The sequence below is a fragment of the Scophthalmus maximus genome, chromosome 4 (assembly GCF_022379125.1).
Source record: "Scophthalmus maximus strain ysfricsl-2021 chromosome 4, ASM2237912v1, whole genome shotgun sequence".
Lineage (NCBI taxonomy): Eukaryota > Metazoa > Chordata > Actinopteri > Pleuronectiformes > Scophthalmidae > Scophthalmus > Scophthalmus maximus.
In genome coordinates this window covers 27,784,286-27,796,772 of record NC_061518.1, presented here as the reverse complement: position 1 = coordinate 27,796,772, position 12,487 = coordinate 27,784,286, and the positions used below count along the sequence as shown (strand labels likewise).

At 42.7% G+C, this 12,487-nt stretch overlaps 1 protein-coding gene across 2 annotated transcripts in view; it reads left to right on the top strand.

Annotated features, from left to right (window-relative positions):
- LOC118302466 (cell migration inducing hyaluronidase 1) overlaps positions 1-12,118 on the top strand; it is a 155,300-nt gene extending 143,182 nt beyond the window's left edge. For both annotated transcript variants that reach the window (XM_035628618.2, XM_035628615.2), the window contains 6 exons: positions 1,777-1,962; positions 3,417-3,621; positions 4,947-5,033; positions 6,145-6,302; positions 6,485-6,585; positions 7,004-12,118. In XM_035628618.2, the coding sequence (XP_035484511.1) occupies positions 1,777-1,962; positions 3,417-3,621; positions 4,947-5,033; positions 6,145-6,302; positions 6,485-6,585; positions 7,004-7,131 (865 nt within the window). In that variant the 3' untranslated portion in view covers positions 7,132-12,118. The remainder of the gene's footprint in view (positions 1-1,776; positions 1,963-3,416; positions 3,622-4,946; positions 5,034-6,144; positions 6,303-6,484; positions 6,586-7,003) is intronic.
- The last annotated feature ends 369 nt before the right edge of the window (positions 12,119-12,487 follow it).

Sequence of the window (12,487 nt, the reverse complement as noted above, 5' to 3'; positions counted from 1 at the left end):
AGGGGGTCATATGATCTAGTTCTTTGAAGGATGCGCTGTCATTTAAAGGGGAGCTCCACCAATTGTACACATCAAAGTCTGTTAACAGGTGGTAGGGGTGTGCCGCTGCATGTGTGGAAAAAAAAAGTTGTGTTGAGTATTTCTTGATGCCAGAGGGAGCTGTGTGAAATTTGATAAACCAGTGCAAAGCCCACTCGCACATTTGCTTCTGCTCGGCGTGGCTATCCCGAGGCATTGTGAAATCCCCAGATGTGGAGTGTGGTTAAACTCTTGACGGAACACTACCCGTCTACTTCCTCAATGGAAGATCAGAGGGCTTGTTGTAATAATGCTTCAGATTGTTTACTTGCGTTAAGTCAAACATTTGTCATAGGTTATTATCTCACAGTACCAATGTCAAATTCTTGCGATATGCACAAATTGCAATTGTGGTGTCTTGCAGCCTTATATGTCAGCTGCATGGTTGCGTAGGGTTTATGTGGATTATTTTAAATCTTTATTCTGGAGTTACTCATCCAAACAATTTAACAGTCAGTGCGGCACTTTCATTGGTTCTCAGCTGCACATCTGCAAAGTTTGAAGTCAGTCTGATGAGCGGTTTTTGAGAAAATCCCAATAGAGACAGACAGACAGACAGTCTACAATTTAAAGTCAGATTGCCCAAAGTGGTGAAACTTGTGGAGGTGTCAGTTGGGCCTCAAAAGCTACACACAGCCGTCATGATGCTTTTCCCGCAGCCTCTGAAGCTCTGCTTTTCCCGCAGCCCCTGAAGCTCTGCTGATGGCTTGTCTTTTACGTGCCCCAGTAATGTCTGGTAGGTTGTAGGTCGGCGTGCACAGTGACTTCCCTGCAAAGCCCCTCCTCCCACTTCAATGGGCATACAGCGAGCATGCATATTTCCCGTTTTTTTTTGCTCACTGGCCTCCTCCATTTGCTCTTCCCAGGGCACCTTGAGATCCAGCACGACCACTTCTTTTGGTGTTTCCGAGAACATCACAATATCCGGTTCGACGAGTGGTTTCCTCAATGTCTTCGGGGAATCCGAGTTGTGTTCCCAAGAGGCCTGTCTTGGCTTTCGGTTCGGGGGTTTGGGTGTTCTCCTGCTCTCAAGAATGTGATGCTGGTCGGAAACATTTGACCTGGTCAATGGCGCTGCAGATGGACTCAGCGACCACCTTCAGCACTTGGTCTGAGGATGTGCTCCAGTGTTCCTCTACCCTGGCCCAAGGGACAAGATGGAATGCTGCTCGGCCGATTGCCACGGATCCCACCAACACTTATTCAGCCTGGTCTCCTGTGCCCTCCAATTCCTTCCGGTTCTCACTTGGATGCCAGCCTGGAAGACTTTTGGGTCGTTGGATTCTTTATATCGCAGCACCTCTCTCGCTCGACAGACCATTAACTCCTCACTGAAGCTGGATTTATGCTCAACACATCGGTCCGTGCGCACGCCGGCTGTGACGTCACAGCATGTTACAGTTCGTTTATACTCGCGCTTCAGGCGAAACATTATCACCTGTCCCTGGACAATGCAAAAACCATCCACTAGAACATTCCAGAGCCTTCAGTCTAATCTGTTCAAATGTCCTGTCTTGTCCAGTTAACAGTTTTACAAGAGCTACTTTTAAATTCATCAAAGAATCAACCATTTTTCCAGCTCTATTCACATTTTTACCTGATGTGATGAAGGTAGAAATTATCATGTGTGCGTTGTTGGGAGCACTGTGAAATGAAATCCTCACTATATTTTTGTTCACTCTGTTTATTGTGCGTCAGAAATGACTGGATCAACGTTGGCCTCTGCTACCCACAAAGCACCAACTTCACCATTGTCTCTGATATCCACAACCGCCTGACCAAACAGACCCGCAAGACTGGCGTCTTCATGAGGACGACACAGAGGGAGAAGATCAACCACTCCCACCTGACCAGAGGATACTACTACTGGGAGGAAGACACTGGGTCAGACACAATGACACAACTAGAGACCATCTTATGACAGTAGTAACCATTATTACATTTTTCCACGAGTACTCAGTATTCACTACATTATTGCATGAGTACTCAGTAATCATCATTACATCAGTAAGTACATGAGCACTCACTGGTCATTACTACATGAGTACTCAGTATTCAATACATTATTACATCAGTATTCAGTAGTCATTATTACATGAGTACTCAGTATTCAATACATTATTACATTAGGCCTCAGTGGTCATTATTACATCGTTACATGAGTACTAAGTATTCAGTATATTGTTAGATGAGTACTCAGAAGTCATTATTACATGAGTACTCAGTATTCAATACATTATTACATGAGCACTCAGTGGTCATAATTACATTGTTACATGAGTTCTCAGTATTCAATACATTATTACATGAGCACTCAGTAGTCATTACTACATAATTACATGGTTACTCAGTATTCAATACATTATTATATTGGTACTCGGGAATTCAATTCATTATCACATGAGTTCAAAGTAGTTCAAAGTACATGGGTAGTCGGTATTCAATACATTATTACATGAGTTCTCGGTATTTATACATTGTTACATGAGTTCTCAGTATTTAATACATTATTACATGGGTACTCACTATTCAATACATTATTACATGGGTTCTCAGTATTTACTACATTATTACATGTTTACTCTAGTCATCATTACATGAGTAATCACTATTCAATACATTATTACATGATTACTCTGTTAGCATCACTGCATTGTTACATGAGAACACAGTAGTCATTACTGCATTATGACATGAGCACTCTGGAGTTTGTTAAACACTCACTTGTACCTCAATTATTGCATTTTATTGAGTAGGTATTACTCCATTATTACATTAGCATGGTGGCCTTTTCTATCATTTGCATCAGTTATGGTTGGATTTTACCCATCATGTACAGCACTTTGGTCAATTGTTTTTGTTTTTAATTGTGCTCTGTGAATACACTTGATTTGATTTGATTTGATTTGATCAAAGTGATTAGATCTGGTCTACCACAGGGCAATAAAACAAATGAGATGATTGGACAGCTTTTAAACAAAACAGCGGTTCATCCCTATAATTTAAAATGGCTTAATATAAAGGTCAAACTGAAAGTGAGCACACTTGAAATGCTGTAATGCATCAGTGCATGAAGTGCAATTCCTAAGAAGCAGGAAGTGGGTCAATTAGCTGCGATGGATATTTTCTTAATATTCAAAATGTATGTATTTCTTTATTCGTGTATATCTGTCTGGTCCCTGAATGCTCGGGTCAGCAGCCAGATTAAAGTACTATATGAACTATGTCCAGTATGTGGGCAATGATAAATTTGCATTTTATTATGTCATTATGTTCTGTGGTTGCAAAGTATCAGAGGAAATGTATGATGTATAAAATCTTTGCTATGTTGCTTGCAGCCTGCTGTTTCTGAAGGTAAAGGCCCATAATGACAGGGAGCAGTTTGCCTTCTGCTCTGTCAAGGGCTGCGAGAGGGTGAAGATCACGGCCATCGTCCCTAAAGGCAGCCCACCCAGCAACTGCATGGCCCAGGCCTACCCCAGGCATGCCGAGCTGCCCGTTGTGGATGTACCCATGCCCAGAAAGATACCCAACGCCAGACTGGTGAGAAGAAGTGGTGGTGGTGTGTGTGTGTGTGTTTGAAAATCATAAAACATACAGGGAAGGACCTCGTCATAGAAAGTAGACTTCACCTCAAATGCAACACAGGGAATGTTAACAGCATTAATAACAGCCCTGTTATTTAGCTGCCACATTCTCTGGAGGCCGATTGCATCACAGCTGCCTGAATTGCCTGTCCCATGTTGACAGTTCCTTCAAAGAAAATGTGTCCTTCCATTGGGTGGAACGTTCTCAGGCCAACCCATCCCAGGATTCATTGTGTGCTAGTGACAAAACTAGCTGGCTTATGCGGGCGGCAGAGCTGCATTAAGTGCAGTGGCTCAAATTAGCTTACGACACAACTTTAAGGGACAGGACAATCTGGAGACGCAAATAAGAAACCCTCCGTAGACCAGACTCGGTCTGGCCTTCGTGTTATACTTCTTAGACCGAGGCCACCGAAGGATTCGGCCCTCAGGTGGGACACAGCTGCAGCCAGTAAATACAATTTGTCACATTCTGATTTTGCGAATGTTTGATGTGAGTAAAGTCTTCTTTTTTTAAACCAACTAAATTTCAGGCACAATAACATTACAAGACAATAGTATTGGAAACATCTGGGCAGGAAATGCAAAAACAAACAACGATGTAACAATGTTGATAAATTAATATGTAAATGGAACAAAGTCTAGCATATTATATGTCAATAAATAAACAAAGTTAAAAACAAGGACAGTGAAATCATTTGACAGTCTTACCACAATGTTTTCCCGAGGTAAAAAAAGGTCAGTGAGGAACATGACCTCCATGGAGACCTGCTTATGTGGGCTTACTGTACAGTTTGCATATTTTATGATCCACAAGCTGATGTTCTTTATTATTGTGTCATCTGACACCTACCGCATCGGAGTTGATGATGTCATGTTTCAAATATTTTCACACTTAAAACATTTCCTAAGTTTGTATATTTTCACAAGATGTGTTTATCTTTCCTCTGGTGCTCTCAAAATGCACAGACTGTACATGTATTAAACCCAAACTCCAGTCTTTGTATGCACATACCCTGTTTTTTAAGAAATGCATCACACTGCAATTAATAGTTTTTTTAATACATCACATTTCCTCCTGGTTTTATCCTTTTACTGAATCTCCTGCTGCTGAATCTCATTTCCCCACTGCAATTATTAGAAACGTAATTTGTCCTATTTTTAATATGACAGGCTAAGCTGTGATTATCTTATGTCATTTGTTTAGCTCCGTGAGAGAAAGAACTTTCTTTAGAATTTTCCTGAGTATTAAGTATTGCCCTTTTTCTTATTTCTTCCCAGCATTCACCTGAACACTTCTTAGAGGTCAAACTGGAGTCCTACAACACTCGCTTCTTCCACATCAAAGAGGACTTTGCCTTCACTGAGGTATCAGTACAACGGCGGGTGTATTGTTACTGATGGGGTTGGTTGAACGGCTTTGACTTTAACCACTGGTTAAGGTTAACTGGACAGATATTGGTTCCATTTGCTTCATGTGTAGCGGACTCAGGACACACCACAAAATCTCCACAACACAACAGCTCTCTTTGGGATCTCTTTAACTGAGTGAGTCTGTAATGATACAACATGTGACAGGGACTGCATCAGTTCACGTCCCTCTCCTCAGACTATCGTCTCTCTCTGAGTTCCCAAAACAGACTGCATATAACAAAACATTTACAGTCTGGATAGAATGTATTAATGGAAATGATCGTATCGTGGTTATTTTTGACAACCGCACCTATGATAATACAACATGTGACAGGGACTGCCTCAGTTTGCGCCCCTCTTCTCAGACTACTGTGGGGGATGCATAAAATAATAATGTAAAACAAATGAAAATTAAAATAAACATCCCCCGCCTCACGTGTTATTGAACACAGAAACTCTATGTGTACACAAACACAGTAGAACAGTATAGATACACCTCACATTCGTTCTATAAAAATCTGACCACGTGAACTACATTCCCCATAATGCCGCGGGCCGCGACTCTGAGCTTGCGGCGGCACTTCAAAAGAACACAGTGGAGAATAATCCGATGCAAATTTTTGCAAAAGCTTTAAAACACCTTTCGGTACAGACTCTGGATTCACACATTACAACTGTCCTTACATCCCTCCTTCCGGAACATATTCATCCTTGTACTGTGCGTTCACATCGAAATAACATTTAGAACCTGAATTAAAGTTAGCTGGCATACCAACACACACCATAACACATGCATGGATCACTGTAGTTCATTTTAATCTTATTTACATAAACAAACCAGAATACAGTAAGAATCTAAAAATCTTCTGTTAGAGTTGACCTTATAGACCAGCTCACACATGAAAATGGTTTTCTTTCAGGAAAACCATTTTTCACTTGACATAAGTCCGATATATGTTCTGAATGATCCCTGCGATCTGATGTCGGTTCCGCTGAGTTAGTGATATAACTGACGTGTGCAACGCTGTCAGAACTGCAGTGTGACTTCCTGACTCCCTTGTCACAGGTGAACGGTAGGAAGTTGTACCAAGCAGAGGACGGGGTGCAGCTGACTGTAATTGATGGGCATGATGGGAAGTTGGTGGAGAGCAAAGGCTTCAGGAACTCCATCCTACAGGGCATCCCGGCACAGATCGACAACTATATCAGCGGACTGAGGGACGGGTAAGAAGCTGCCCCTCTGCTGTCCACAACAACCACGGCAACAGTGACCGTGTGACTTTAATCACACTATCGTATCTCAGACTCCAGCAGAATATGCATGTGGAGCTTGAAAGGGACATGCAGCCATAGTCAGCTGAATATGAACACCAAACAATGTGCTGTCTCTCACTCTCACTCTCTAGCTCTATCGTTCTCATGACATCCAAGGGTCGCCTGGTTACCAGAGGATCCTGGACTAAAGCCCTGGAGAAACTTGGAGCCGCCAAAGGCATCAAAGTGAAAGGTAGCCAACTCTGTCTTTATCAAGGTCTACTGAGATATATGTGATCACAATGGAGCCTTTTAGCATGAGTTCTGTTTACTGCACCTGAAATGCTTTGCAATTGTCCTTTTTTTTCAGTCAGGCCACAGGTCGCAGCAGGTAGTCATAGTACCTTAAAAATTACAGTATTTGAATCAAAAGTGATCATGAAAATGTAAATTGGAAATTCATAGCAAAAGCAACCATAGCCTGTGTGATGTACGTTATATGAATCAAGCAATGTCAAGTGAAGCCCCCTAATTCCAGTGTAGAACAAGAGGCTTCTGAGACTTGGAGCAACCCCGCTCTGTGCTGTTTCACAAGTAAATGTGAGGCAGAGCATTGCTGAAAAACAACCTGACGCTCCGTTAAGCTCTCTTGCTTTAATGTGTCCCTGCAGATAAGTTGGCATTTGTGGGATTCAAGGGCGCCTTCCACCCTGACTGGGTCCATCTGGAGGTGGACGCTGACCGGGCCAAGATCCATCAGGTCCTGCCTGTTCCTGTGGTGCACAAGATGAAACTATGAGTGGCATGGCGAGAGAGCACAGAGACTAAGTAGCCCCCCAAAATACTGATACACATGTCCCCCAAAACATACACATGCACCGACACACACTTACACATAAACACAAACATGCACACTGCCAGCACTGAAGAATCAGCTGCTCCAAACCAGTGCACCAGGATCAAGTGGTGTTTTTTCTTTGGGTTAGGCTGTCAGAAATGAAAAGATATGCCCTTGTGTGTTGAAAAGGGGAAGACCTTTTCCCCAGAGCCAGCACTGCCTATGATGAACTGTATCTGTGTAAGACACCCACCGAAACTTTAAAACGACAACACGCCCTGCGGCAACCATATTGGAGGTCTTCAACTCTTTAGCAACAATGGCTCAGAACAACCAAAGGTGTTTTTTTTGGGTTGTCTCCACAGACATTAATAGATATAACTGACATTGGTTTTGTTTCTTACTGGACGTTGTCATAAATGTCCATCACTACCATTGTTGTTATGTTTACATAATGTTAACTAGACAGCTAAAGTAACCTTGGGATTTGGCCGCCTGCCCATAACCGTTTCGTGCACCAGCTAACATGGAAATGAACCTAGTTTCACATTAACACTAACATTGGCCCGCTCCATTAATAATTCAGTCCGCCTGTTAGCGCTCTGAAGAACCCAGCGCCCTTAATTGACTCATCTCAAGCAACATCTAGTAGAGCTTTAGCATAGAATCCTCTAACAGACTTTGCTAGTGGTTCACCCCAGCACCCTGACACCTCACAGCACAGGTTAGTCTCCCCTTGAATGCCTTTGTGGTCTTGGACTTATTTAGATACAAAAAAAGTGACGGAATTGTGTAAACATTGAAAAAAGAGTTCTTGAGTAAAGCTTCAAACCATGCCATGCCTTTCGAAACTCCACATTGGTAAATCACTGGTTTGAACGAGTGTGATTGATATTTTGGGAAAGTTCCAAAAATTGTCACATGTTTCGAGCTGTTTGACACAGTGGTGCAAATTGGATATCACTTCTCCAGCTGTGAGCAACCAGGGAGTCTGAACCTTTGTAACGTCTGGTTTTCCCTTTGACCCAGCAAGGAAGGAAGCAGGAGGGAATGTTCATCTACTTAGGGCAATGGCCCTGGTGCAAATAATTGGGTCAGGTTAAAGACTTAATTAATCTAATAATTCTGCGAAAGTGCAAAAGAATGGCATTCTTCATAGTTATCCTGAGAAGGGTTTTATCCATTTATCCGCACTGCATGCTGTCAGCACGAATACTGTCAGGATTGTGCACCACGGTACTCTCCAAGGTGCTGGATTGCTAGCTAGTTGCTCAACATGCAAGCTGGTCCAAGGCATACAGGAGACCAGGTCCTGGCGGGCCATGTGTGCAATGACCAGTCGTTGATCATGACAATCCTCCCCTGGCATCACCACCACACAACCCAAACACATAGTAGTCCACTGGGCTTACCAATTTTTATGCACAACATAATTTGTAAAGGAAACTGTGCTTGCAGTGGTATTATTCTTCCTGACATGCAAGTGGACAGTGGAGGCATTCCAGTCACCTGGTCCTTTGCCGTCTGTGTTTGTTTTCCCTTTGGACTTACCCGTGAACTACAGCTGTGGGGGTTTGATGGCACTGCCGCCAATACCAACAGGCCACACTCTTACCACGGTGGTGTAGCACTAAGCTGGGAAGCACGCCCATCGCTTCCAGCAACAAGGTTAAACGACAAAACAAAATAAAAACCGCCATGTCTTGTGAGGCCGCTGGTGGGTCAGAGGCCCATTAAGCGTGTGCATTAAGGTGCTAGTTGGTGTGGAGTCATTTGTAAACGTTGTCTGACCATATCTACACAAAAAGTGTTAGTAGCTGTTCTGAATGGCCTCTTTAAGGGAGCATCACGGAGAGGTACAATAATTCTTTGGAATTAATGGCGTTGCATGTGTATTTTCACATGTGTATGTACACACATGATGAAGATAGTTATCTGTGGAAGGAAAAAGACAGCTTGACAAACCCACTTTCCCACCTTCACACACCTGGTCAAGCACTGTGGCAACCTTGCAAGACGTGGGGGCAGGAGGTTTCAGACACAGATTGACAAGAACTTAATTCGAAGGGCACTGGTGCCTGTGAAGCCTGCTTCATGTCTCCCCCGCCCTGATGGCAGCAATGCAGCCGCATCACCAGTTCAGAGTACAGAATTTAAGACAACTTCTTTTCTCTCCAATGGGTGTTCCATCTGTAGGGTGACATAAGGGAGCCATGGGTTTAGGTGCTAAATGAGACCTGGATGTCTTTGAATTCTCAAGTCACAAGAAATCTTGAGTGAGTTGTGCAAACATTCCATCTGTCCTTTTCTGGCAAGGATCACGTTAGACCCCGATTCCCATCTCTCCGGCCACATCCTTCAACACGTCTGGTTACCCTGATGCCTTCCCAGGCCAGATGGGATTTGTGCCGCATGTCCTGCATCTGTTCTAGTGTCTCCTCCATGTTGGACATGCCTAAACTACCTCTAGATCACATGCCCGTACCAGGTCAGCAGACAAAGCAACATCACCTGGAAGAGAGAAAGCAGTGTGCAGGAGGAGCTTGTTGATGAGCACCCGGGCCTGTTGGGCATGGTTTGGCTAGGCATGATAAGGCAATCAATTATGTAGGCTAACCACCCGGAGGGGAGGCCCAGTGTTCAGTGCATTGCCAGCTGGAAACCAGCTGTATGTCTTGGTCTACAACCCACCCCAACTCTGCCATGCACAAAGCACATGCTCCCTCCACTTTGTGAGGTTGATTGAGGCCCTTCGGCTCAGATCCCCGGTGAGATAAAACTGTTGAGGTTTGTTGTCCAACCGGTAGCGAAGGAGGCCCTAAACACCTACTGATGACCGTAATGGAAATATTGATGAAGTTGATGCAGAATGGGGGAGATGGAGGCCGTGGATGTCTTACGCAGATGTATTTATTCGTAAGCTCGATATGTTGAGTGGATTTCTGGCTTGTTACACAGATCATAGAATGCTCAGTGTATCGGCATCCAAAAGCCTCCCCTGTCCTAGTCTTAGCAATGTATTTAAACCTCTCTGAATCACGAGTGGCTCCTCGTCTATCTCCATAGAAACGCTTTGTCCCTCTGTCTGAATACAATCTACACCACAGGGCATCCTAACCAAGCAACATGTGCTTCTGGCTCCATAAGGTGACCTTAGATCTGTGATGTACATGTTTGTAAACTAAAGAGAGATTAGATACAAAAATATGTTGTCCTTTGAGGGGATGATGTGTCATGGATAAATTATTGAAAAAGTATACCAGGGCCAGGGGGCTTCAAATCCAGCATCTCTGTATGAAGTGGGATTCATTTTTGATATATTACAACAATATTTCTTGTTAGAAAGTCAATCAAATTGCAACAAAGAAATGCAAGGGACAACAAAGATATGCAAGAATGACTACAAACAACTTAGTTCCGGTTGGCCTATAAAATGTTACTGAGACACAAAGCTGATACTGAAGGACTACAGACAGATGGTTTGTATCTTTTCCTTCTGGGTGTCTTTTGCCTGTGTAGGAGGAGTGGGAGGCCTTTTGCATGGCTTTTACATACCCAGGGGCTTCATTATCTGTCTACAGTCAGGGTAAAGAATTTCAGTTAGAGCCTTCTTGAGCTGAAAAGTTCCTTCTTTCCATTAAATAGAAAATCTGTTTGACGAAATGTTTAGCTGACTAGCCTTCCTGAGAGGGATCAGTCCAGTCAGGTCTGGTCCAAAGTTCATTTCCCACCAGTCTAAACAAACTGGCAAATGCACCAGAGATCATTTGAACTATAAGCCTTCCCCGACTCATTTCTATTTTTCACTACTTCCTGCGTACAAAACATAAATTGCTCTTACAAAGAAGTGTGTGTGATCGCAGGTTGTAGGGTTGGCCAGTTCACTGTTTCACAACAACCCGAGTTATTAGATTATTCACTTTTACATTACTATCTATATCTTACTAACCACCGGCCAATTCTCCAAAGGACCTCCAAAATGTCATCCAAGGTTGCGAGGCAATTTTATGATGCGAAGGAAAAGCTAAATGAATTTGAGGGAGCAAATACAAAGACGGTGTGAGCCAGCTGATCAAAAACATGTATGACATACATGCATCCTTGAGCATCTTTCCACTGCAGGATTCTGTGACATGTGACATATGTAGAAGTTGAGTGACTTTACCCTCCTGGTTTTATTTGTCTAATCTGTTTAAAGAGAGAAAAAAGAAGAAGAAAAAAACTAACATTCCTTGTTTTACATCCAGACCAGTGGTTGTTGACTTGCTCTGTTTCATTCCAAGCACCCGCTCACTTGATATTGTGATGTGTTTTTTTTGGGAGGGGGGGATTTCACATCAGTGTTTGTGCCCATTCGTCTGTGATTTTTGGATTAAATCAGCAAGAGGCCCGTAACAATATAACAATGAAAACAAAAAAAAAGATGAATTATCCAGCAAAATGTTAAATCAGGCAGTGTTTAAACGTGCAATCTCCCCATTTCAAAATAAAATGAAAATATTTGTTCCAATCTGGCGAGAAAAAAGGATTTCCCCTCCCCTCTGCCGAAATAGCTGGTCTTTTTTCGGAGGTTGTTGCAGTAATATAGTGTTTTGTATGTTTAATGTGTTTTTAAAAATCCACAACTTGCTAAGAGATATATTTTATACTTATTTATTGTACAGACACAGTTGATCCAAATTTACAAGGGACATCTTTTGAGTTGTAATGTTATTACTGTCCTGTATGTATACTGTATGTCAGAAGCACAGCTCCATTTAAAAAATATATATATATCCCAGACACTCAGCGCATTCATGCATATGATCATATGGTATAGTTGGCTTGTTTTAACTGTACACCAAATGGATGTGTTGTATATGTGGCTTGGGCTTGTAAAGTGATGAAACTCCATGACTTTAAATTCCTTTGATGACTTTTGTACAGAAATAAATGATGATGAACAGATTGTTCACTGTATGATCCAATCGGAAAGCAAGAACACGGCTTCACTGATGGCAACCAACGTCTTCCATTCTCCTTTTTTTGTTGTCTGTTGTTTTGGTGGACCCGTGCAAACGGGAGGAGGACGTGACGTGAGCTGGACAGAGATCAGATGTGGACACTGGACACATTAATACCAGGGGGAGATGTGATCAGGTTAGAAATCATATCTACGTACAATCCATTTTAATTTCAAGTGTAAATGGAGTCAAGGAAACACTGAACGAAAAAGACACTTTTTGATTGCTTACAAGCTGACTTCACAGGACACCTTTACCTATCCAGGCTACGTTGAAGTTAGTCAGATGAAAGAATCTTTTTTATTCTCTCATCC